The sequence below is a fragment of the Melanostigma gelatinosum genome (assembly GCF_949748355.1).
Source record: "Melanostigma gelatinosum genome assembly, chromosome: 11".
Taxonomy (NCBI): Eukaryota; Metazoa; Chordata; class Actinopteri; order Perciformes; family Zoarcidae; genus Melanostigma; species Melanostigma gelatinosum.
Genome location: NC_136644.1, coordinates 5,488,752 through 5,516,346, shown reverse-complemented (window position 1 = coordinate 5,516,346; position 27,595 = coordinate 5,488,752). Strand labels below are relative to the sequence as shown.

Genomic DNA, 27,595 nt, shown 5'->3' with positions numbered 1-27,595 from the left:
TACAGACTAAATACCTTATTGCTCTTTTGTAGCTCTTCATTATCTATTATCTATTTTACATGAAGGCAGGTCAGCATTAGTCATGTCTGTCTTTATACAACAGAGGGCACTATTGAGACACACTACAAATGTGCTGCCAGTCTGAGAAGCAAAGCAAACCAAACTGGAAATATATAATTAACTTCACTGTGTTTGCAGATATACAGCAGTGGTGTACAGTAACGAAGTAGAAATACTTCGTTACTGTACATAAGTCGTTTTTTTTGGATATCTGTACTTTATTTTACTATTTATATTTCTGTTGACTTTTACTTTTACTTCACTGTATTTTGCAAAGAAAAGTGATACTTTTACTCCGATACATTTCCCCTGAAACCTTCGTTCCTCGCTACAAAATCAAATCTATCTTTAGAAACAAAATGAATCATGAGAGCAGCGTCGGGGACTGTGGTGGAACACAGACTGCAAGCAGGTTTGGTGAATCAGTGGTCCTAGCAGCAAGTTAAATCATTGGTTAATCACGTTAATGCGCAATTGCAAACAAGTGCTCTCAAAGCCGCGGTGTTGTGATTCCCAGTGACGCCCAGGATGCTACATGCTATAAGCTACTACATGAGTAGCATTCCACACAGGACGGGTGGGATGAGGAGAGGTGGATGGGTCAAACAAACACTGGTGTTTCCTCCAGGAGGCCGCAGTTTGTGCCGTGTGTGAAAAGAGAAGCCAATGTTGATTTATTTGTGACGTGACTTCCGTACTTATGCAACGCCACTTCCGTAGATATTTTAACGCAAACCACGATCTTTTCCTAAACCTAACTCAGTAGTTTCATCGCCTAAACCTTAGTTGTTTCCTGTGAAGATGGAAGTTTATTTTGAAAAGACAGTATGCATGTAACAAGCCAAAACAGACTCATGTTGCTGGACTTTTGCGGGAAAAACGCACGAAAAATGAGGAGTAACTTTTCGTAAGATATCAATAAAACGGGGATGAATTTATATCATTGTATAAAGAACAACATGAGAAGATCAATCTCATGTCTGTAAGTTAAATCAGCTATAATCACTCTTTTAAGGTGATTAGTGACTCGTCTAAAACATTTAAAAAAGGAATAACTCCAATAGAATCATTCTAATACAATGTAGCTTCTTCACATTCTAATATAATGTAAATAAGTTACATTCGAATACAATGTAACTTCTTTACATTCTAATATAATTGTATTCTGAAGATGAACAGGACATTTTTCAGTTTCAAGTAATGACTGGGTTGTTACTTTCAGTGCTGCTTTAGTATTGATCATGTTTTGATACTTTAGTCATTTTGTGGATGATCAGATGGAGTTATCATGGTAGCAGTCGCCCAATTGCAGATTAAGCTTGAGCAAAACCTTTGCCTATTGTGTTCAAATCAGGCCCATAGGAGTTTACAAGGCAGGTGTCCTTTCTCAAAACACTGACCTGATGCATCAAGTGGATATTTTTTGGATTATTATGCAAATTCTGACCCTTTGCTTTTTTATTAACAGCATTTACTTGTACCGTACTTTTACTTTCAATACTTAAGTACATTTAATATCAGAAAATTACTTTTGATACTTAAGTACAATAAATATCAGATACTTTAAGACTTTTACTCAAGTAGTATTCTAATAGGTGACTTTTTACTGGAGTCATTTTCCAGTAAGGTATCTTTACTTTTACTCAAGTATGGCTTTTGGGTACATACACCACTGATATACAGTATATGCTAGATTCCCGGCTGGTGACAAAGGTTGACTGAGCTTTTGCAGTCCAAGCCTCCAGACCTTGGATCACTCTTTCCATTTATTTTAAGTTCTGTCTTCAACATTTCTTTTTTTTGTAATAAAGCTTTTGTAAAATACCTTGTATGGTTATTGTGGTTTACCTTTCCATACATTGCATTATTCTCTTCATTGATTTCAGCTGTATCCTCCTGTGTCTGATGATCTCATGGTTTGTTGTAATGATCTCATATTCTTATTGATTGTATTGACATTTGTTTAAATTGTTTTTTTTAAATCAGAGTAGGGGAGGGAACGGAAACGGAAAAGGACCCTACAACAATAAGATATGGTGTGTATTGTCAATCATTCTAGGATTCATTTTATTTATTTCATCAAGTGTCTGTGTGAATTTGACAAATACAAACATCGTAGCTCTGTTCAAAAGTTGACCGTAATAGCAGTGACGTACAACCATGTAAAGCCGCAGCAGCATCCACCAGTCTGCATGTGTTAATATCTTGGGCGGCAGTTGTCAACTATCAAAGTTTTGGGATGGAAATTAATTTTGGACCAATCGTGGTTAGGCATCAGACTCCGAGAGCCAATCACGTTCCAGATATATGTGTGGGCGTGTCCCAGAAAAGAGTGCGGCGGTGCAGCGCAAGCTCCCCGCCCGGCCGGCGAGAGTTCGGTTGAGAGGGTGCTGGATGGTGGGGGAGTACCACTGATGCGAGAGCGGACTAAAGGACTATTTTAGCACGCATTGGAGGACTATTACATCAATCTACTGGATACTGCACCTGGACAGGGTTCCTTCATCTCAGGTGTGTGGCAAGTTCAGCAGAAGAAGAGTCCAGGGCCGTGTGGTGTATGAGGATCCATGTGGCTAACAACACTTAACATTAGCTAGCAGATTATTGTGCCGTGACTTTTCAATGATGGAGGACCAACGGTTGTGCTAATGTTAGCCGGCGTCGCAGAGCCAACGTGCACATATTTGTGTTGTATCAGTCTGATAAAGTCTTAATTAAACGAACATTTGTGATGCAGGTATCTGTTTCTAGAGTGTGCTCTTCAGGAGCCCCCGTGGATTGGTGTGGTCATTGTCCGCTCGCTTTATCCCCACCCAGACACGTCTCTGAGACACCCACACCCATGATGGGATCATCCCTTAAACTCTTGATTGGCATAGACACGAGCGCGTCTGGGGTTATTTTGTTCACCTTCTATTCGCGCGCAGACATTACAGCACCAGTGTAGACCTCCGGGTGGTGTTTGCTGGTCAACCGGAGCTGTCTATTCCTTGCAGGCATCATGTCGAGCGGGTGGGATACGAGGCACAGCACGCCAACTTTGAGCTAACGTTAGCACGCTAAACCTAGCCGATGCAGCAGGTCTGGCCCAGCCCGCTGTATGTCAGCCCCCTAACGAGCCGTGTGCTCACAGCTAATTGCCGACCCTCCTCTGCTGCAATATCGCACCGAGGGTGCGGTGCGCTCTCCATATCTCTGCGGTGTAACGTTAGAGCTGAATGAAGGATGAAAGCAGTTGTTTTTTTGTGACCCGGCCGCCGCCAGCAGCCGCGCTGATCCTCCGTCCCTTGACCTGACCCAGATTCGTGTCTAATCAGCGCCTGATTTAAGCATGGGACTTGATTGTAGGTTAAATGTCTCCGAGCATTCATCAGCTGATATCTCAGATTAATAAGAAGCAAGCTGGAGTGGTGCTTCCAGTCATGGCCCACGTTCACACTTGTCAGTGTATCAGCTGTTGGGGGCATCAAGTGCCTGGTTTTACTTAGTTACTCTCCTCTGTCTTTTGTTTCCTGCTCTGTTTATTATTTTCATTACAGATTCATTGTCTGAGTATTTTATTGGTTACTCCTGTGGTCTTTGTCAGAAAGTTGTAACAAATATAATCCTCACTGTTCCCTTAATCCCAAGACAATATGTTCAAGCATTTTAAACTATTAATCTGTTTTCTCGATTCGTTCTTTGCCCTGGGAAATGTCAGAAAACCTTGAATATACATGCACATATACCACTCGCATGTATGCCCTGTTTTTATTGCACAACAGGGTCAGTTTCACCTTTAAATGGTGATGTTACTGTACATGTGTGTTGGTTGTGCACAGGGATGGAGGCATAAAGGCTTGAGCGCACACGTCTGTGTGGGCCCAACAAGTGGTTTACATTTCTCTCATTTGGAAAGCAGAACACACCGTGGCGTTCTGAAAACAGTTTCAGAACGGGTGCTCCCTCTCATGCTCATGCTTCATAAGAGATGGTGATTCAGAAGGCTCTGCTGTAAATGCTGATTGAGACACTAGTTTTGGTGTATTTGCTTTTTCTTCACACAATACATGCACTTACTTTACCTGCACACAGGAACTCAGCGGGGATCTAATATTTTCAGATGACCCACATTTGTCTACTAGTCGTACTTTAAAACAAGGTGAGCCATCACAAGTCCCTGCTGAGTTGTGAGGCTGTGACTGTGATGAGCTGTGACGCCTGACAATGATCGGACATGTCCTGCAATATACTTATTAAACCTGGCAAACAAATAGCATTAGCTATTGGGAGGCTAACTTCTTGCTGTCTGAGAGATTCTTGTAATTTACGATAAAAACCAGAGTTTTCTTGGAGCCTGCAGCTATTAGAGAAGCTGCATCATCCTTAAAGCACTTCACCGTCAGATGTCTTACCCGATATGGACAAAATGTTAGTCATGGTGCCACCACTGCTGCATCATTATACACAGAGAAATGCATGATTACAGCATAGCAGGCTATGAACTTGCACTTACGCTAAATTTATGGCGGGATCACATTGGACGCGGAAGCACCACATTATGTAAATTGTTGAGCAGAAGCCTGGCTGTTGACACCAAAAGCACATGTCTCTGGACAACAAGCAATTCTGCTGTTTTGTATAGATTTAATCTCTCTCTCTTGCTGTGTGTGTCTGCTCGTTGCACTCGCTCTGTGTTTGGACACAACTGTCAAATTATGTGAAATAAATATGTAATTTAAAAACCACAATGACAAACAGCAGTGACCATAGGCTATTTCTAATAAATACAGTGGATTTCATCATTTATCTTTTTTTTTTCTTTTTTTTGATGAATCTGATGATTATACTTTTGATTAGTTGATTCATTTGCTACTTTATTTGAAGACATTTTTAAATTAGTTATTGATGTAACAATTCATTTACCCAAAATAAATATCGAAAAATTGTCTTAATATTTCAATGTTCTATTCAATCATCTTCTCTTAAAAGTAAACTAATTTACTTTTTGTAATTTAAATCATGGATTTATTTAATCAGTGAAGATGATCAAATGTTTTTTTAGTTGCAGCTTTGAGCGGGCACGGTCACCTGTTGTGATACACTGTAAAGCGAGCCTAATGCTTATCATAGTGAAATTAGAGAAAGGCGTGCACGGCAGGAAATGACATCATCAAGGCTTTCGTTTTGAGCACGAAGACGCTTGGTCGCGCACCTCCGAGTTTTTGGAACCAGGAGCTTGCTGTGTGCACGCTCTGAGCTGTCACAAATAGTTCACTGATGAAATCACTAGTAACGCCATTAACAGGAGGTGTCATGCCTGATTTATACTCCAGCAGCTGTGCACTTCTAGCGCACGCCAGGTGTACATAGTACAGTGGTGGTCTCATCTGTACAACATATAGTGAACAGCGTGACAGAAGGCTGCATGGATTTTAAATGTAGCATATTTCTGTTGTTCAGACAAACATTATACTTTCTTTTCTCCCTACAGGTGGCGTAGTGTGTTCTTCTTCTGGTTCCAGCAGAAATGTCCCAGCGGAGTGGGCAGGAGGACCCGGAGCGGTACCTCTTTGTGGACCGCGCCGTGGTCTACAACCCGGCGGCACAGGCCGACTGGACGGCCAAGAGGCTCGTATGGATTCCATCAGAACGCAATGGCTTCGAGGCTGCCAGCGTTCGCGAGGAGCGCGGAGATGAGGTGGTGGTGGAGCTGGCAGAGAACGGGAAGAAGGCGGTGGTCAACAAGGATGACATCCAGAAGATGAACCCGCCAAAGTTCAGCAAAGTAGAGGACATGGCCGAACTCACCTGCCTGAACGAAGCCTCCGTGCTTCACAACCTCAAAGACCGCTACTACTCCGGCCTCATCTATGTGAGTATTTGTCATTCACTCATAACAACTACCTGTAACAACTCGTAATCAACTTCTTCCACATCGAAGAAACTAAATCAGGAATCTGGATCTGAAAAAACGATTCTTGATCAGTAAACAGTTCCATCAAACTGTCTATTAGCCTCTCTACAAATACCAACCACCTATCTGCATATCTTAGCCATAGCATTTTATACTTGAGTTTCTGAATTCAAGATGCCAAGAAACACATTTCCTTCAATGACCAAGCCATCATGGCCTACATAAGCTGCCGATTTTCCCCTGTGATTATGGCCCACTTAGTGCCATGCATTCCTGGAATAGCCCAGACACGGAGCTTGTGGGCCACCTGAGACCCAGGGAGGAGGCGGGCGCTGAGAGGTTCACACTCAGAGGCCCGGTCACAAAGACAGGCTGTGGCTGGGGGTGAATACTTCCTTTTAATATCCTTTGGGCGATTCGCAGGCACCCCCTGTCACCAATATCACTAAATGGTTACCAATGATTGTCTAGGCGGTTTTAAACAGCGGCTGGACCAGCAAATATTCATATAACAAGCTGGAACCAGTGAATGTGGCATTTTGGCTTAATTTCTTATTGCAAATTTTACGATTGATTATTCATTTTAGTCCGAGATGAGTTGCATCAAGATCTATTCAGTCTACTACAGCTGGCATGACATGACATGTGAGCAATGATTAGTTATTTAATATGTATGTAAAGAGCTTCACAATGCACAATTGTGATAATGAGAATGGTACCCACAACTATGGCAGAATCCAAAATGTGATACTCTCCTTTGATGTTTTAGATATTTGTTTCTGGTATTCTGCTGTGTTGTAGCAAGGCCTAAATCTACCATTTTACCACTTTATAATGAATGTAGTGGAGCGGTAGATGTTGTGACCAGGCCAGCTGTAGTACTGTGAGCTCTGCCCTGTGCTCCCCGTGTACTGATGTCTCCTTCCCAAGAGGCTGCTTGGTCCGTTTGTATCTTCTGACAGCAGAAGTTGTGTGCCGCCATATTAGAACAATGATGAACTTACCTGTACCACGACTAAACAATTATTTTCTAAGGATAGTTAGTAACATAAATCATACTTAATCTCTTTGTATGTGTTGACAAAAGTTAATTATTGGTTCCAGATTCGCCTTCTTCTTCATGTGCTGGAACAAAATGATCCCTTCGAGAGGAGATTCTGATTCTCTTCTCTTCTTACACAAGCTGCAGCAGTGTAGTCATCAGGTTTTTATTTGTACAATAAATAAACATCTGTACAACATCTTTGTATTTTCAGAGCACCTTTAAGGGAGAATAAGGTGACCCCAGCCTCATCTCTTAGCTCAGGGAGGCCTGTGCTGAGTCACACTGACCAACCCGCCTTAACAGAGTTCTTTGTGTTCACAGATAAGCAACAGCTGTCTGCTCAAATAACCGAATTTGTCTGCCAGAACACTGATACTTAATTAACAGCCAATCCATGTTTTTTGATGTTTGCTTTTTGAAATGACAAGGTAAAAGAGAAAATAATTAAAGACGGACTTCATGTACAATGTTCATCTTCAAAAACTCAACCTGTTTCACTCATTGAAAACGTGAATGGACATACCTCGTCGTGCCCGGCTTTGCTGAAGCTGGCAGCTCCAGGCTGAGAGCTTAATGCTGATTGTTGTGTGCCTTTATCTGCAGGCTGTCTCTCCGTTCAATAAGCCTGCCTCTCTCTGGAGCATGGGTCTCTTACATCTCCATTTCATCCAACCCGTTCCCTGATTGTGACTCATTTACCAGTTGGAGACTTTTGTAAAACGCCAACTCAATAACTCGTGCAATGACATCACGTTACGCAATAGTAGAGTTATGCTGCTTGATGGAGGCAACACAAGATGTCTCCTATTAATTTCTCATAGATTATTTGCATTCAGCATTTAAAGTCTTAGGCTGTCATCTTCCTTGTTGCACTTTGCCGGGTAGAATGACTCCTCTCAGCTGTGAAAGCTGTTTGAATTTAGGTTTGTTCCCTCTTGTAAGCATACAGTGATGACAGGTTCGTCATTTTAATCAAGTGCTGTTGAGTGACATTTAGCGCACCTAAAGATTTAGAGCAAATACAGAGCTATAAGAATCTTCACCATCTGTCTGGGCATTACTGGAAATAATTAAAATGTGTTGTGTGAGACAAATCCATTTCTTAATTTCCCGGGGAAGTCTGCAAAGACAATGACTTGATGGTAAAGCCCAGTTGTGTCACAATAGCACTGATTCTTGTAATTGTAGAGACCCCTCTTCCCATCGAGAGGCTGAGGCCCTGTTGCTAAGCAGTGTTCGGTTCACAGACATTTATTTGGACATTTCCGGAGGGCTTGGATCCCTTTCAACTGTGTGAGAATTCCCCTCCGCTCACCACAGCTTCTCTGAGTTGTGCGCTCTAGGCTGTGTTGACCAGCTCGGGCCCATTTATCAGCTCAAAATACTCTGCACAAGGAGTCATATGTAGCCCAGCTACCATCACATATTGGTCATTGTAGTAGTACCGTTCCAGTGAGCAGTAAAAAGGAATGAAACCACAACATGTTGTCTGGCTGGTGTCTTGTTATGCCCGGTTGTGTAGGTGTCCAACCCGCTGCCCTCAGAGCCACACTAATCCCTCGAATACCCCCCGGGGTCCACCGTCAAGCACAGCCAGCTGAGTCATCCCTCACCCCGCTGCCTGTGGCCCATGCTGGGTCAGGAGCACTGATCTGTCTGCCTGGCGCTGTGCCCACCGTAGGGGGGCTTGGGAAGGGGTTATTGTGGAGAGGGCCCCGTAGTACATCCTGTGCTGCACCAAGTTAGTTTTTACAGGCAATTCCAGTTAGCGAGGTGTGAGTGTTGGCCTCTGTAACCAGCCAAGTAGAACAGCGCTGCTGCTGCTGCTGCTGCTGATGATGATGATGATGATAGGGTGACAAATCTCAGTGTGGCCAGGTTGCTGCACAGAGCTGTGTCGCAAGCATCTGTGCACATGGAAGAGGTGGGAAGGGGGATTTTGATGGCCATCTGGTGACATCTGGTGTGAACCTCCAGCCATGTGACAGTTGTGATGCGTTTGTCTCACTCAGTTACACACGCACGCACGCACGCACACACACCCAACACACAAAATGCCCTCTGCTCACAAAGCATGCTTTGGTCATGCCACTATTGTTCCAGTTCAACAACTGGGTTTGCAGGCCTGGGCCCCCCCTGCAGACCACATCATTTAAAGAATCTGGCTTTGCAGCCCAGCCAAACACAGAAATCAGAAAAGTGACAAAAGAGGAAGGAACGCAGCATAGAGTAGTAAAAAAGCACACGGAAGTTGGTACCATTGATGGACAGTCAGCAGAGGGAGGAGAGACACCCTTGTCTCATCTTAATTCATGATCTGGACAGATGGCTGCAATTTATCCACAAAAAAAGTTTTTATTGGCATAATGTATGATAATCCCAGTGATCGATTCAAAAAGCCTTAATCTGGCGTCTACTGTGAGCTGCGTACCCCGTGCACTCTTGAGTTAACGGAGTTCCCCAGCAGCAGACATGTCGGGGATTAACCCTGTGCTGTCTGACTGCATATCTGTTTACACAACACAGTTGAGGGACCTATATACTGGATTAACATCGCCACCCCTTGCATCTGATTCCTGGTGTCAGTCATAGAATGTGGGGGTAAAATTGCCACCAGTTCTATGTAGACAAAAAGGAGATGGAGAATTGTTCCACATATGAGGAGGATCAGCGAGTGGCGCAAGGACTTTAAATACTGTGGGACAGTGTGGCAGTGTGCCAGCAAGCTGCAGATGTGCACAGTTTTCCGGCATCATCTGTGAATTCATAGTCTGCACAACATAACGGATTTGTTTATAATGGGCCCGTAGAGCGTCTTTAGCTTCTGTGCTGTGAGTATTCCCCCGTGAAACCCAATAGTTTAACCGTGTACAGTTAAATTTCATCCCGCGCATTTGATCGGAGCGCTAACGAGTGTTCACACAACGCAGCAGGCTACAAATAATTCTCCATTTTGATATAAAAATACGAATAAATAGATTTTGTCTTGACATAATGGTGATGTGAGGGCTGCTGTGTGGTGAATTAACAGCCAACCATGTTTTCTTCTCATTTTCTAGACATACTCCGGTCTCTTCTGTGTGGTCATAAATCCCTACAAAAACCTGCCCATCTACTCGGAGAACATCATTGAGATGTACAGGGGCAAGAAGAGGCACGAAATGCCCCCTCACATCTACGCCATCTCAGAGTCTGCATACAGGTGCATGCTGCAAGGTAAGTCTGAGTGTCACCGCCTCTCATCTACCACAGTCCTCCTCACATGCACGAAACAAAATTCAGATGTTCAGTTCAATGCAGGCCTTCATGCAGCCATTTTCGTCAAGCATCCGTCTCTATTAATCAACACAATCAATACAATCTTTCCCAGTGCATGGCACTGCTGTCACCGGTGGCATCCAGTCTGCCCCAGTTGTCGCGTTTATTCCATTTTTATTTGAGGAACGTACAATCTTGTAAGTGAAGGCAGTCCCCTTTCAGATTGATGTCTTCAAAGACCCTTGCCTGGTAGTTGGCGAGCTTCCAGGCTCTCTGAGCAGTGACTGACTGGGATCAGACCAGCGAGAACAGAGAGGGTGACCCCATTGTGCTCAACAATAGGTCCTTTGTGTGATTGCGAAGGCCGACCAGTGGGGGTGGTGACAGACTGGACAGTCCCGTCAGTCCTTTTCGGCCTTGCTTTCCCCGTGTTGGTACACAGAAGGAAGTTTCGGTAGTGTCAACAAGTAGCTTGATGATTCCTTTTTTCTTGTTGTTCTTTCGAAGGTTTCTTTCTTAGGTTGTTGTGATGTTGATTGAGCGATATTATCTCTTCACAGCTGATAATGTACAAGCACAGGGACGTAGTTTCAGCAGTAGCCCCGATGTAGCTGTTGTTGAACTCTGCCAGCTCGTCATTGAGTCCAGCTAGTTTCTTGTTGTCACCTCCTCCTCCTCCTTTCTTCACACGCTCTATTCTCCGCACGTTTCTACATGGTTGGACACAAACGCAGTGGGGCAGGGCTGGGAGACCCGTCTATTAGTATTTAAGCGCTTTCCCTTTCCTTGAAGCAACGACCTCGAGCTTTTCAAAGGCTGCGTGTATTCACTGTATGTCTCGGAGTACACGAGGCTGATTGGTCATTTTGAATGCGCCGCTAACTCCAACCCATTTTCAGTCGTGGTCGTGTCAGAGTTAACAGTGTTAATTCAAAATGAGGTTTGTAGGTTGGAGATTAGTGGAGGCCAGCTGCTGTTCAGCTGTGGCCCTGAGCATTTCAGCAACCCGGTGGGTATAACAATATCCAGCTGCATAGACTAGCACTGGTGTTTGTTTTTCTCCGAGTGGAAAAACCAGACACGGAGGCAGATATCATCACATCTTAGATATGGATGAAACTTTCAGGGTATGTAGTTCTATATTGCTTTAATGACATACACTGGTGTAGTACATTTTCTGTAAAATCAATCAACAATTTCTAGATAAAACTCAGACAGGAATGTCTGTTTTTGGCTCATTCAGCAAACAACATACCCGACAAATCAAGATGCTACAAAAAGCATACAGATATCCAATATTTCCATGACATGGCCCAGTGTAATGCTGAAAGAACCGTCGCAAAACAGTCAACAATTTTGATAAACTCAAATAAAATGTAAGTTATTTGTGCCAAACATAATAAATATATTATGTATTTTAGAGGATAAACAATTGATTGTTAAATTGTAAAAATAATCTACAGATTAATCAAAAATTTAAATAATTGTTAGTTACAGCCAATACGACCAAAAATATTTGAAGAAACTTTCACACACAAAATTGCCCTGCATTATATGTCACCATATTGCCCAACACCCTGTCCCTGTTATCTTACATTTGGGTGTTTAATTCACAAACCATGTTTAGACTTTGCAGTGTCAGCTGCCATCTGAACAACAAAGAACACTTGCGACAAATAGTTTGTTGCCTCTGATTTACGACCTTTGCATCCGAACAGATTGGCAAATCATGTTTAAGGCTGAAGGGTGTCTAAACCTCACAGGGGTCTGTTAATTACCTCAGCATTGCTGTGAAGCCAGTCACTACTCCGATGGGAGGTTAAATGAGGTGTTTCCAAACAAAGACAGGGTGTGCAAGCCGACTTCTAGAACTTACTGCACATCTGTCATTGATTAGCGGTCCAGATACTTGACATAATTGCCCTCACTGCTCAGCCGAGATGAACTCACTGACGTACAAGAAGCAAATTTTATCACATTTGTTGTAAGGAAATGCTTGCTTGAATGAAAACATGTGTTGAAGGTCCGGTCATGTCAGCAGCTGCGACGGTTTCCAAGTGGACTTGCATCAACAGCAATGCAAAGGGTCCCAAGGTGTGGTTTTGAAAAAGGGAGTCTTTGTTTCAGTTGACATGGTGTAAGACCCCCCCCCCCCTTCTAGAGCCGCTCCCTGGTGTCTAATCAGGGTATTAAGTCAAGTCCACCTAGATCCATTGTAGGTTGTTGAGTTTTTGTCTCTCATAGAGGTCCATTTTATCAATAATAAACAAAACCCTTCTCATGTCGGCAGCATTATTGATAAAAGATTAAGGGAATTGTTTGAAGAATGCAAAGCATGTACCAGGAAGTTTTCTCCCAAAGATTGCTCTTTTTCCCCCACAATAAAACCAACTGGAACAGATGTGGTTGTGGACAATGAAACCGCTCAGTCAGTAACTGAAGGAGCACTCCAGTTGTATTAGAAATAATACTAGCACAGCTGGAGCTATAACTGTTGTCCTTTTAATAGGGCAGGTGACTAAAAACTACCAGAGAGGAACTCTGAATATGAGTACATCTTCTCAGTACAGTGATTCATTAAGAAATTGTAACTAAACTGTATCATAATGCTGCTGTAGCGAACAAATGTCCCCTTGCGGGATTAAGTCCTGTTGTCAGTGCCTCTCAAACAAAGTGAATCTCCATATCAGATTTATTTTCAGACTTTCCTTCTCAGATAGGAAAATTAAATACTTTGGATCTCCATTCCATTTATTTCCATCTGTAAATCCTTAGCTGAAGCATCAGCCCCAGTTCTGCCCACACCAGAGGCCTTTGCCATTATGGCCCTAAAATAGTTTAAAACGATTGACTGCTTTGACTTTTAAAACCATATTGACAGATACCTCTGTGTCGAGGGATGGTCCAATCCCTTTTGAAAAAGTAGTTTGTGGTTTTCTTATATTCGGACGGTGCAGTAAGAGGAGAGACGAGCATTGGTTCATGACCATAGCCGTCTCTTACCCATCTGTAAAAGCCTCTTTAGCGCCCTGTCATAAGTATAATAACCAATCACAAGCCCCCTCTGTGTTATGAGATAGCTTTTCTGTGCCACGACTCTACAGACACCCAGAATTATTCAACAATCGGCAATGCTTAAGATTTCTGTTTTTGTTATAGTTAGGTTTCATGCCAACCCCCATAATCCCATAAATGCCACATGGGATACTTAACCCACTACTTTATTTTAGTTGGAAAATCAAATATATGTGGTAGACCATGCATAGTCGTTACGCAGGTTTCTTTTCAATGATCATCACAGCCTTAAACAGCAGTGAATGTATTCATGCTGTATTCATGACTAGTTCTGCAGGATTGCATTCATTTTTAGATTATCATTCCAAAATATATGGTATTGAAAAATCATGGCAGTAGTTATAGTATTTGTTTGAAACATACAACAGTGGACTTTATAGAACTGTGCATTTCCAATAGTCCTTTTTGCTTGTGAGTTTTCTTTGATTTTGGGGGTTTTGGGGGTGGTGGCATAAAGGTTAGAGATGCTGAACTGCAACCAAGAGGTTGGTGATTACCACACAGGTTCACAAATAACAATCCCTCTCACAGGACGGTGGTGAAAAATATGTCTGGAGTCTTGAATACCAGCTGCTGTAACCCTAAAAAAACAACAACAAAAACTATCCGTATTGGCCGGTATCAGCTATCTCTATCTGTGGCAAAGACAAAACCTGATCAGGGAGTCCTTTAAATTATATTTGCCCTTTTTTTCTGCTGATCCAATCCATGACTCACGGACACCTCAGCGACGAAGCTCAAGTTCCTCGTGTTAATGAGACGGCATCATAGTGCTCATCGATTTGTCTTCATTGTCATGAACATTCAGCTGATTTGTTCCACTGTTTATATCTCTGTGTTTTTAGGAGGTTTCTGTCCCACTGTAGTCACTTAAGTCACCGCTAGATCAGAGTGCAAGACTGGTTTGTGAGGTGAGTGTTTGCACTTCAGATACAGGCATTAGCCGTCAGTGGCAGACTCTGGCTTAGGCCCAGCGTGCCGCAGCCTCACAATGAGCTCACTGTCGTGAGCTGAGATCAGCTCACCCTCCTCCCTCCTCCCCTTACTGGGAGAAACACCACATGCAGAGCTGCTGTGTTCATGTCAAAGCCGCAAGATATCGGCCCAATACCGACTCAAATAGCTTGATCGGGTATCGTGACAATAGGGCGATCTTGGGTACCATTATTTTATAAAACAATAGTTAAGTACATTTATAGCCTAAGAAAGCAATGTTTAAGTTAAGCCTGATGTTGCTTTACACATAACAGAATGATCCCAATCCCAGGTATCGGTATCCGGACTAAACAAGTTGGGTGGTGGAGCCCTAATATTTTCTTTCTGTGTTGCCCTGAAAAAGGTCTGGATTCAATACTCAAAATCATATTCAAACTTCTCAGCTTTCGCTTTAACTAAAAATGTTGTATAACCTCGGGGAATCTAAACTGACTAGCCAAGATAATGGAGTCCTGTGGAGCTGGCAAGATCATTACCAATCATGTGAAACCCAGAACACAGTCCTCATGACCATTTAGTAATGTTACGGAAATAACAGAGGATTGTGGGTCTGTGCAGATGACAACTACCCAAACAGGGGCTGCCAATCGGCGCATGACAGTCTGGAGATGTTGTTAGGGCTGCAGCAGTGCTGGCAGATTGGTGACTGGAAATGAGAGGTCTCACAGTGACTGCTGGATCACATCTTTCCACTGGTGTCTGCAGCCAGCCTGATAAAGGAGACACGAGCGCTCTGCGCAGTGTTGTGTTGTGTCCGATTCAGATAGGGATGTGAATGTAAAGAGAAAGAGGTGGTGGCTAATGATGGATTGTGTTTGCATGTGTGCTGTCGCGCACAAAGTAGCAGTCGACGTCGCAGCTTGAGAGATCCTGAAATGTCGGGGTAGCTTTAGCGTGTGTGTACTTGCATGCATGTGTGTGTGAGGCCAATTCCCCTCGTTACAGTGCTTAGCTACAGGAAGTTCCCGGTCAAAGCCAGGAAACCCACGTTGTCCCTGATGAGCCATTCAGCTGTCCTCAGTCAGATAACTTTCCATCATGTTACCCCCAAAGGAGCACAGTCAGCACTTCACTCCAGGAAACCTTCACCTCTGGCAGAACGGTCCAGCCTGTGACTGAACATGCACAAAACGAGTTGACGTATTCACAGCATGTCTTAGAGCAGTGGTTCCTAAACCTTTTCGGCTTGTGAGCCCATTGAAACGAAGCAATGTTTACTTGTGACCCCTCTTCACATGTCATGGCCTTCAGTGCCAATATGAGTGGCGAGCAGTTCAGGGATGAATGTGAGTTTTGTTTCTCGGATTGTGTTAATTTGCAGTTTTTTAGAGACACGCTGAACACAATTAGGTCACACAATCACAGGACTGGACCAAGTGTGCTCTGATGCTCCTCGTTGTTAAATGATCAGAACGTCCATCCACCTCAAAATCATGTATCTGTCAGCATGTTGCGTAAAGGCATGGGAACCCATCCACACTACCAGTGTTTCAGGGAACTATCATCTTTTTTCCATTCATCTTATTTGTATGCTGCTCTAATAGATCACGTAAGCAGGTTTTAATGGCCCATCATTGCGACATAGAGTGGGTTGCATCCACTGATCCAGGAACAGAGAAATTATGTTTCATCACTGTGTTGCAATTTCCACCTGCTGTAACACTTCATATTCAAAATAAATCCATATGCAAGCTATTGTTGCCTTGCAACCATTTACTCAGGGCAAACTTGCAGAGGCTTACACTTAAATTCAGAAAGGATGCGTATTTCCTCACCAAGTCGATCTACTAATGCAGCAGCTTGCCAATCACCGGCAACTCTTTCAACTAACAAAGGTGTTGACTTTGCGATACAGTTAGCGTGTTAATGGGCTAAGAGATCAGGCCTCTTGATGAGCAGGCGCTTACTCATCGAATACAGACAATAAATCCATACTGTTTGATTTCATGTTGTGGCGACACGACAGCATTTAATCAAGAAGCTGACACCGCAAAACAAAAACAAAAAAACATTTTCATTCAAATATTTAAACACAATGTGACATAGTAGGCAGTCCATTTACAATGTTCAAAGATGAATGTATTATCTTAATATATAATAACTTACTCATGACATACAGTAGTTCTTACTGAATGAATCTCACAGTTGCAGTGTCTGGGCCGTCGTTTTAGCTCTGCATGAACAGTGCAACATTAGGTAAATAGAGTGACGAGAGTCTGATGACTTTTATCTAATCTTTGGAGTTCTTGCTGCTCAACCAGCTATGTGACTTTAAGAGGGGCCCTGTCGTTTTTTCTCATGACATCATCACCATTATATCCCGGGCCTCTAGGTGACTCTGATTTGCCTCACTTCAAGCTCACAAGACGCTCCAAACGGGAATACCCCGGAGGTTAAGAAGATGCATTGCATGTTGTGTGTTATTGCCACATGACCACAGTGCAAATTGCCCTTAGCACTGCACACATTGAGATAATGTGAAGAAAAAAATAGTTGGATCAGTCTTTGTCTCACATTTCATTTCATAAATCAGCTGACCTTTGCATTATAAAAGTCTACATTTCGTACATCCCGAACACGTCACAAAAGTAAAAAGCAGGCGTCTTGTCGACGGGTAAGTAACGAGAGATGTCAGTAGAGAAAATCCAAACTAAGTTAGTCAATTTGGAAAGTCATGCAATAGACTGCAGTCTCTTTACCAACATAGAGCTGACATTACAGTTGCCTTATCTCTCCCGTGCAGCGACTTGACTTCACAGTGCCACTTCTCTGCATTTCTGACGTTGCATGCAGGAAATACCTGTGAAGCCTGAGCCTACTGAAAAATACGGCCAAACAAAAGTCATGTTATTATTCTGATAGTAAAAATAAAAAACTGACATTTACTGATTGTTGGTAAGCTCACATGCGCTACACACCAAGCTTGACTTTGACCGTCAAATCCACAATCTGCTGATAAGACTTTACTTTTGTCATATTGTTTTGGTGATGAGGTTGTCGATCAACCTTTGAGAATACACAGTGGATATCAAAGACTGCTTAGGTTTGACTTTCTCCTCCTCTCCCTTTCACCCTCTTCTTGTCCCCCACAGATCGAGAGGACCAATCCATTCTTTGCACGTGAGTTACAGGCTCAGTCCACCACTGCATGAATTCTATTTCATGTTAACATTTCTTGTGCTTTATTGAAACTGTTGTTCATTCAGACATATAACCTCCGTGTCTTATATTGCTAAGATGAACTGAGCCCTCTCTCCCAAATTCACAGCATACGGTTCACGGTTGATTCATTACTCTCATGCATGTCTCCTTTATATCCTTGGAAATAACATTACATGGTGCAGTATATTTCCCTTCAGCATTTCTTTTGTCTGAATTAAATGAAAGTGACAATAATGTGTTCACTGGTAATTAAACAAGTTCAGGAGCAGCGCAAGTCAACCCGCTGCTCCGGGGCCTTAACGGTCCTTTTGAATCGTGTATCTCAGGGACACTGACCAGACTGTCACTACTTCAGAGATACGTGTGAAAGTTGGATCTGAGAAATGCCGGACATGTCTGCTACACAGTCCCCTGGCGTCTTGTCAGTGACAAGTGTCTACAGATGACAGGAATGTCCCCAAAGGAAATTCCAGAGGGGATATCAAGACACAAGCCATGCAAGGCCCTTTCACTCTGCAGGGTGAATAGTGAGGCGTTAATGTTGCACATCCCTTCTATGTACACACAGGGGTCAGAATACTTCACTGTGATACAGCACTACCACAAAGAAACACACTTACACAGACATTCAAATATAGATTATAGAGATAATTAAGGACATGGAACAGAAATACACAAACTGATTGCAAATAGCGTGAAACCCTAAGATAATGATGCAGTCAGCAGCACTGCCTGATTGATTACATGGCATGTCTTCTGAAATAGGGGAGGTGAGGAATCCAACACTGAGCAGTCAGCGACATTGACATAATCCTTCCCTGACTATCCTCCTTTCACAGTAGCCAACAAGACAGAAGGTTACGCACCGCTCGTTTTTACTCTCAGCCACATCACGCTCACTCTATCTGAAAGAAAAACAATATTCTGCGCATACTTGGTGAATGCAAATTTGCACTTAGTGTAAAACCTCAAGTATGCTCTGGATCCGAACTGCTCACCCACACTTTCTGCATGGCATGGAGATTTCTTCCCTGTTTTTTCTTTTCATGCCGTGGTCTCTGCACATCCACACGCCAGCAACCACGAGGCATAAACGTGACTGACATACTGGAAAAACTATTGCAGAGAAAGACACGCATGATCAGATTCGCACCAGAATTTAGTTTCACTTTAAAGATTACATTTGTGCATTTCTTTGTCGTGGAAAAGAGGGTAGTGCTGCAAATCTGTAAAGCTAAAGGAGGACATGGCATTTTAGCGTTATTGAGCCAGTCTTTAGATGGGTTCGTTTTAAACAGTTAATTGTTTCACAGAAGTTATTCTGAGGATTTTTGTGTTTGTGTGCATGGTCTTCTTTTGTTCCACAGAGGTGAGTCGGGAGCTGGCAAGACGGAAAACACAAAAAAGGTCATCCAGTACCTGGCGCATGTTGCCTCCTCCCACAAAGGAAAAAAAGACCACAACATCCCTGTGAGTTTCCTGCTTTCTCATCTCTCTGATTTAGTTTGCCAAAGCCTGCTCGAGGCCATACACCTAACGAGTCCATTCAAATCTGTTCGAGTATTGACGTAAATGTTAGATTTGTATGCAAAATCCCACCGCTTTGCCCTATCATATCTTTGTATTGCCCTGCAACCCCCAAGACCGGGTTATTATATTGACCTATGACACTGTAGTTGTAATATTGATCTTTAGAAGTAGCTAATGAGCCGTTTGGCCAGGGTGGGATTGTTGTGGTGAAAGAATAGATACCAATACCTGTAGTAGGCAACATGGCTTTGTGCACTATGTGGACACTATCTAACAATTGCATTTGTTTATCTGTAACAAACAGCCAGAATCACCCAAACCAGTGAAACAACAGGCAAGTTTTTATACTTTCTTATACACCATGTGCATGCGACACAACCATTGTCTTCTCAAACACACCTGATCTTAGAATATCTGTTTGACATGAGCCTCCTAAGGGTTCATCAAATGGTGTGAATAAGAAGTGACAGTTGACACTGAGTGTGCTGTGTTTAGTTAAAATGCCCGAAAACAGCATATTTAGCTTTAATGTTTTCTCTCTCCGTCAGGCGCAAAATGCAGTTGTAAGTACATTTTAATACTTGCATGATTATTCAGACTTCCTTTATTGTGTTCTATGTGAATGACTGTCCACTCTGTACAGTTGCTTGCCATTATTTCCGTTCACACTCGGTGATACATAGTCAAATGCATGTTGTTTGTATTTGTTGTGATAGCCATATGTTGAGCCTTGGCCAACATCTCGTGCTGTATGAAATTTAGCAAATTCTGCTGCTGAAAAAATACATAGAATGCCATTTTAACTTGTATTTTAGTAAGGCATGAATTGTATCTGTGTTTTAGACTGTCGTAAGTTAAGATCAGTCCTGGTCATCAGGACCTGGACCCCTGCAGATAGTTATTGTAGCCACCTGTGAATTACATCATACGTGAGATCCACATTACAAACAGTAACTACCTGTTAACCTAGAACACTGGCAGTAATCTGGGTCTTGAGGGCCAGGATTACAGATCACTGAGGTGTTGTAATAACTCCCGTGGCTAATTCCAGCTATAGACCACTGTGAGCTGTACCTAGAAGGTATCATTAACAATGTTCAGCTTTGACTACAGGTTCATTTGTAATCATGACAGAAATGCAATTCATTATTGTCCATAATAACAATTGAATCTCCCCGTTCCTACAGAGTGGACCCCTGTTTTATGTGAGTAGTTTCTCACCTATTTCACCTCAAAAATAACAGGGGTTAACAGGCTCTACCCACCCTGTTGCCACCTTCTTTACCCTGTGGTTCTATTTCATTCTTCCTGATCGCCAGACGGCGCTGCTTTTGCTGCTGGATATCTCCATCTTTCATATACACACGTCAAGTCGTTATACCAACAAAGTCCCCCGTGACCATGCGGCTGCATGCTCCAGTTTAAAACCCGAACATCATCACGCTCGGCTCGTCTGGTCCATGGCTAACTTAAAACGGGTGTTTTTGGCTCCTGCTGTGTTGTTAGCTCTTTGATAATTCATCATTAGGTAGTAGGGTACTGGGGTAACTAAGTCACAGTTGTTAAAGGTAATCAGGCAGTGCTGTAGTGCAAAGCTGATACTGTAAGATAGCTTTTGTTTAGAGAGTTTGAGGCGCGCTGCAACGTCTTTCATCGGAGTTTGCCCAGATTAAGGAGCTCCTGCTCAATCTCCAGCACGATAGCAGGGGGCCAGCTCCTGGTGGTGACTCTAACACTAGGCACTCTCCTTGTCAAGAGGATGACGTACTATCAACTGCAGCCTCTTGCAGTTCGTTCACAGATAAGGGGCAAGACGGGGACAGAGACACAGCCTCCTGGGCCTCTGATGCTTTTTCTCAGGGTGGGCCATCACATGGATCACAATCTGTCCCTTTCTCAATGAAGCCAGCATTTCTCAGAGATTCTTAGTGATGCGTCCCTTCAGGCTTGTGATGTCTATGGAGCTCGGAAGGTTGATGTCATTGGTGACACTGGCACACCACCATGTCTGGCTAGCACAGTCCCCTCTGTCGAGAGGGATGTTGTTGCCACGATGTTCGGGTTTTTACACTGGGGCCTACATCATTGCATGGTTACAGGTAACTTTGTTGGTGTAAGGACTCGACCTGCGCATAAGTGAGATGGAGATATCCAGTGCTAAAGCACCTTCGTCTGGTGGTCATCCAGATCCCACAGTTACATTTGTAACTCCCATCCTGCTTTAACTTTCGCATTGCATGACGTGTACTTCCTATCCTCACTGAATTAACAGGATCTGCTTCTTTCAGACATTTAACATTTACATTACTTCCAGTGTGAGGACACCGACTCTAATCATTTTATAAACTAATGGGCTACCATGAAGCTGTTATTTATTTTCCTTCACAATAACCCACTGGTTCATCTAAAACGTGACCTGGGTCTAGTGGCTGATGTTATGTCAGATTCAGCCTGTAAGCTCTGTTGGCCCAGATGAGTTCTCTGCATCGGCTTGTTCCTGCCCAGATTTAGAGACTCGATACGTGACTGCTCTCCTTTGTTTGCGCTGGTGAAAATAGCGACTTATAATATTTGTCCGGCCTTGTGACCTCCGGAGCACATGTGGAGCAATGACCACACAGCCACCACTGGCCTCTGCCTCATAAGATTTAGTGGAACACTTTTGACTGATCCTCTTTGACTCCACTCAATCTGCCCTAAAGTGCTGCTGCAAATTGGACCCCCACCGGTGTTTTTAATCTGCTGTATGCACATAAAGACAAAGAGCAGACCACACAGATGGGTAGAGGCTTGCCAATGAACAATTTCAGCTACCAAGTTGCACCACAGGCCTGCGTTTATACAGAAACAAAGGCTTTTTGGTTTGAATCCTCTGCCCTCTGTGGGCTCTGATAGCTGGAAAAGGATCAGGTTTATCCACTTCATCCTGCTTCATTCCAGCTTCTAAAAAAACTCAATTAAAAGCAGCCCATCATGCTATGCGGCCAAAGATCACATTACACATCTCACATCCTGAGTGCAATGCTGATTCCTCATCCCACAGAGTTCCCTTTTCGTGGAAAATGGCCTCCTCAAACCTTCGGTGTGTGCAGCTATTTTTGACGTAATGGGAAAATGTTCCACTCAGCCACATGAGAAGTAACATTGCTGAAGACATTTTTGTTCTCTCAGCAATCTTGGATTCTCTGTTCATGACGAAGCCCACAATGTGGCTGAGATGGAAACACAGTTTACCACCTGTCCAAACATACGGATGCTTATTTATTTATTCAGCCTCTTAAAGTCTCTGATGGGGGGAAAAAGAGCCAAAGTATTTTAGTTGTGTGTTTGTGGACACATGTGTTCTGACATGATAGGACGGGTTGGCGTTCCTGCAACAAAAACCCATATTCTCCCTAAAACTCCATGTTTACAGGATTATATTTTATGTGCTTGAGAAAATACAGTAAAGCCTCAAGTCCACTGCCAGGAATGAATGGTTTCAGCATCTTAAATATGATCAGATTAATTGTTCAGCCTTTAAAATGTCCGACAACAAGTCTTTAATTGCTAGTTTTACCCTAACCAAAAGATATTTAATTTACAATGTGATAAAACAGACAACATATTTCCATCACATAAAGACGTTACCTTTTTTAATCTGGTTTTCAAATGGCGTGATGACTTCAGTTTCTTTGGTATCTCTCTCTTGATACAATAAAGTATTTTTTTTAGGTTTTATTTGTTCAGTTTACCTGCACTGGGATAATGTATGTGAGGTCTGTCTGTATAACAAGTCTTCCGGTTTCCGCCGTCTTTGTCTGCATGTTTATGTTCGTTTGTTTTTCAGTGACAGTCAGTGATTCACAGTTCATTTCTCGTAGTAGTTCTTGGTTGGGATCATCATGGGGACAAAGGCCTGCTGTAACGTGCCTCTCTTTCTCAGGGTGAATTGGAACGTCAACTTTTACAAGCCAACCCCATCCTTGAATCTTTCGGGAATGCTAAGACAGTGAAAAATGACAACTCGTCACGTTTTGTAAGTACAGAATAAATTCTATTTTTAATGTGCATCTCACAACGCCTACTCTAGCCGTTGTGACAATAAGCAGAGGTAAAACTGATTTAAGGTAATTAGATTATCCAAATTTTCCTGTAAGCAATAGCACAGGTCATGTAGCCGGACACCGGCGCCTGCTAGTCATTAATAATACCCTTTAATGTGCTCGGTCGTTTCAGACTGGAGGCAACTCCACTCAGCAGACCTCTTAATAGTAACGTAAAAGATCTTTCTTTGGCATTACTGTAGTATCTGTCAAATTAAGGGGCATTATTATTTATTTACTAACTGTGTTGCCTCATAAAAAGACCCTAAAACCTCTTCTGCATTAACGCTGGCCAGCTGAGATGGTAAAAGTTGCCGCGCAGTTTTCACTTGATCAGAAACAGACCCGTCATGTTCTGTGTGCCTCAGGTATCCAAACCCACCTTTGTACTGTATAAAATATGATGTACTTAATGTAATTTACGTATCAGCTCCTCACCATGAGGCCTCAGCTCGTGGTACAACAGAGAGATAATGTTGGCGATTGATTTCTGTATGTCTTGTCTTCCTGAGCATTTATCTTCTGTTCATCTCGCAGGGAAAATTCATCCGGATCAACTTTGATGTCACCGGATACATTGTTGGAGCCAACATTGAAACCTGTATCCTGTTTAGAAACGATTGACGAGAGCTGACTCAGACTCTGAATGTTATCGGGTCACTGTAGGTAACCAATTTGACCTGTACAAGAGGTGAAGGAAGAGTCTCACGTATACACTAACTGACATTTTAGGTTTTGGTTCTACATTAAACTGAACCCACCAAAAGGATTGTTTCTTTGACCGTCATGCGTCAGACTTGCTGGAGAAATCCAGAGCTATTCGTCAAGCCAAAGATGAGCGCACCTTCCACATTTTATACCAGCTGCTGGCTGGAGCGGGAGAGCACCTCAAATGTAAGTAAACTGAGCTTTTATACTCTCAAGATACCTCTTATTCTCTTTCTCTGTCATTACTATAGAGTCTAGACCATGCTGATTTTGGCAGGTTAACTATTTAAAAGATAATTTATGTTTGACAGCAGCAGTATAATTTACCAAATTCATATTCATGCCAACAAAAGCACATTTCTCTCCTCAGCCGACCTGCTTCTGGAAGGATTCGACCACTACCGCTTCCTGTCGAACGGTAACATCCTAATCCCGGGTCAGCAGGACAAAGACAACTTCCAGGAGACCATGGAGGCCATGCACATCATGAGCTTCGGCCATGAGGAGATTCTGGGTATGTTTACCGCAACATAAACAATTTCCCTAGGAGGTTGCTTCCACTTGGTCAGTGTTAGATTACTTTTAGAAGAACGTTACTTCATAAGGTCCCTCTGATTTTATGCTTTTAGAAATTGAAGTCACAGCGTCATTTTAGAGCAACTTAAGCTTTTGTTACGTGAAGTATCTCAGAGAGAACAGAATACATGGGCAGTGTGTCATTTTATTCAGGATTTGATCAAAATTAGGCATGACTTAAGAAAACACAACATACGGAGCTGTAGAGGACTGTTGGCCTCCACACACAGAAGATTAGATACAAGCCAACCATCCACTTTTGGAAAGGTAAACAAAGTATCTTGCCAATATATCTGAAGACCTGCCTCGTCCTGTGATGTTGCTCCGCTACAAACTAGAGTACAATAGTCAAGGATGGTTTTATATGATGTGTGTCAGGTTAGCGCTGGTGGTCCCAAATCAAAATGGATTTATCAAATGAATGAATTCATGAGTGCACGATGAGTCTTTAGTATTATTTTACAGGAAGATAAAAGAGAGGGATGTTGATGTAAAGATATTCAAGTGACTTTTGCTAATAACATATATAATAATAATTAGAATTAGAACTTGGAAAATGTGTTTTTTATGTGGTTTAATGTCCAATGAGATTAAGTTTAAGTGATGTCTTAAAATATTTATATTGTTTTTGTCTCATTATACCTCTGTAGCCATGTTGAAGGTGGTGTCCTCAGTGCTTCAATTTGGTAACATTAACTTTAAGAAAGAGAGGAACTCTGACCAAGCCTCTATGCCTGATAATACTGGTAGGTGTACACACACACACACACACACACACACACACATATATGCCACAAGCAATCCTTTTACATCTGCTTCATAACCTCGTCGCTTGGAGCTCACAGGTCAAGACGTCATTCTCCTCCTTTTCCTCTTCCCATATACACTTCAACTCCTCTCCTCCTCTTGTCCTGCCTCCCTCACACTGCGTCCTCATCTACGGAACACAGGGACTGGTGATTGATGTTCTCTCGCTCCCCAAGACTTGTCAACCTGCCATTAAGCCACATTATATGAGGATTTACTCCTGAAGGAAATGGGGCACGGTCTTCCAGTTCCTCCGCATGTGGCACTGCATATTTGGCACTTAAATGAGGGAGACTGGGAGAGAGGACGAGCCTAAAGCCAGTGAGGCAGCTCGGCCAGATATTCACAAATGCGACGAGCAGAATCCAGGACTGAAGCAGATGTTTTTTTGTAATAGTGAGACTTGGCTGATCTAGAACAGGTCATGCTTTTTTTTTCTACTTTTCCACAAGCTCCAGCCATGTAAAATATGACAATTTCCTCGTTACACTTCATAAGAAAACCTCTTTGAAAGACTTCTGATAAATCTTAATATTAATCAGTAAAAGTTTAGTATGTATTTAATATTGATTGTTATGATTAGGATCCAAGTGTCAAAATAATGCAGGGAACATACAGTCACTGCTGTGGCCTCTTTAATTCCCATTTCAACTTTTTTCCCTATTATGTGCTTTTTCCATATCTCGTTTCCCAGCCGCTCAGAAGCTGTGTCATCTGCTGGGTATGAATGTTATGGAGTTTACCAGAGCCATCCTGTCCCCGAGGATCAAAGTGGGACGAGACTACGTCCAGAAAGGGCAGACTAAAGAGCAGGTCAGTTATCCAACACCGCATATCTCCTCTTGGGTTTCTTGCTAATATCCTCACTTCCACTGATGATGATCTATCGTAAAGCAATGCAACTGCAGTGGGTCTATTTTAGCGCTAGATCATTTCAGTTGCGTAGTTGGAAGAGTTTTATTTCTGACATCCAGGTTTCCGGTAGTAGCAGTAAAAGTCTGTTTCATTTTCGGCTTTGATGAGCATAAATTCTCTCATTTAAATCATCAGTACTTTCTTAATGTAACTGTGTTAGAAAATGCTGCTAGCCTGTATACAGTAAAGCACATGGTACGGTTAGTTTTACCTTCTGTGAAACCACTCCAAAGTACGTCTCTTGTTTATGAATCATTCATTTAAAGTGCAGTTCTCTTGCAGACTTCTGATCATTATGACAACAGCTCGATTTAGATTTAATAGCTTTAAAAGTCTGACTCAGAAAGCATGTGGAACATTAACTGTATGAAATGTTGCCATGATGTTTGAGTCCATTTGTCCATTGAGGACCTGGAAGCATGTCTGCATTACACTGATATACTGTGTCTCCCTATATTGTCTCACCAGTATTTTCCACTCCTCCTGTCTTTTCGCTCGTCCTCCAGGCTGACTTTGCGGTCGAGGCCTTGGCTAAAGCGACGTACGAGCGTCTGTTCCGCTGGCTGGTCCATCGCATTAACAAAGCTCTGGACAGAACCAAACGACAGGGTGCCTCCTTCATTGGCATCCTGGACATCGCAGGTTTTGAGATCTTCCAGGTTTGGATTCAAATCTTTTCAATTTCTTCATCTTTAAAGAAGGCAGTTTGTCCAGTTGTGGCGAGAGGAAATGTTTTTGTCATCTAAACTCATGACCTTCAGTATTGTTCTTCCTTTTACTCCTCCCCTACGACAGTTGAACTCATTTGAGCAGATGTGTATCAACTACACCAATGAGAAGCTGCAGCAGCTCTTCAACCACACCATGTTCATCCTGGAGCAGGAGGAGTACCAGAGGGAGGGCATCGAGTGGAGCTTCATCGACTTCGGCCTCGACCTGCAGCCCTGCATCGACCTCATTGAGAGGCCGGTCAGTGTGAACGATGAGCTTGTATCCATGAGATGAATGGAACTCTTATTTTCCACTTATTCTTGAATGATTGAGCTATGCTCTACCAAAATTAAAAAGGAAAACTTACTGAGATCTCCACTGAGAAGTAGTGAGTATTTTGGTGCCTTAGGGGTTTAAGATATGGACCGCAACGCTCCTGTCACCTGAACACAAACAAATACTTGAAAGGTGTTGCCGTGCTTGTGTAGTTACAGTTCACTGTCTCTGAAGCCTTTTGTTCCGTCTTGTGTTGATCTTCCTTCAGGCAAACCCTCCCGGAGTGTTGGCTCTGCTGGATGAAGAGTGCTGGTTCCCCAAGGCCACAGACAAGACCTTTGTAGACAAGCTGATCCAGGAGCAGGGCACACACAGCAAGTTCCAGAAGCCCCGCCAGCTCAAAGACAAGGCCGACTTCTGCATTATCCACTACGCTGGCAAGGTACGCTCGTTTTATTTATCTTTTTAAGAGTCACACTTAGCATGTTTCCGTCT

The 27,595-nt window shown here is 42.9% G+C and overlaps 1 protein-coding gene across 1 annotated transcript in view; it reads left to right on the top strand.

Moving 5' to 3' along the window:
• Window positions 1–2,442: 2,442 nt before the first annotated feature.
• The window catches only part of LOC306784825 (myosin-10), a 42,528-nt gene continuing 17,375 nt past the window's right edge, over window positions 2,443–27,595 (top strand). Inside the window, exons 1-17 of the mRNA XM_079278965.1 lie at window positions 2,443–2,571; window positions 5,534–5,914; window positions 10,061–10,217; window positions 17,423–17,450; window positions 18,860–18,962; window positions 19,327–19,356; window positions 19,571–19,585; window positions 20,210–20,227; window positions 22,948–23,040; window positions 23,645–23,708; window positions 23,903–24,001; window positions 24,186–24,329; window positions 25,042–25,137; window positions 25,893–26,011; window positions 26,620–26,772; window positions 26,909–27,082; window positions 27,369–27,542. Coding sequence (XP_079135091.1) covers window positions 5,570–5,914; window positions 10,061–10,217; window positions 17,423–17,450; window positions 18,860–18,962; window positions 19,327–19,356; window positions 19,571–19,585; window positions 20,210–20,227; window positions 22,948–23,040; window positions 23,645–23,708; window positions 23,903–24,001; window positions 24,186–24,329; window positions 25,042–25,137; window positions 25,893–26,011; window positions 26,620–26,772; window positions 26,909–27,082; window positions 27,369–27,542 — 1,812 coding nt within the window. The 5' untranslated portion in view covers window positions 2,443–2,571; window positions 5,534–5,569. The remainder of the gene's footprint in view (window positions 2,572–5,533; window positions 5,915–10,060; window positions 10,218–17,422; window positions 17,451–18,859; window positions 18,963–19,326; window positions 19,357–19,570; window positions 19,586–20,209; window positions 20,228–22,947; window positions 23,041–23,644; window positions 23,709–23,902; window positions 24,002–24,185; window positions 24,330–25,041; window positions 25,138–25,892; window positions 26,012–26,619; window positions 26,773–26,908; window positions 27,083–27,368; window positions 27,543–27,595) is intronic.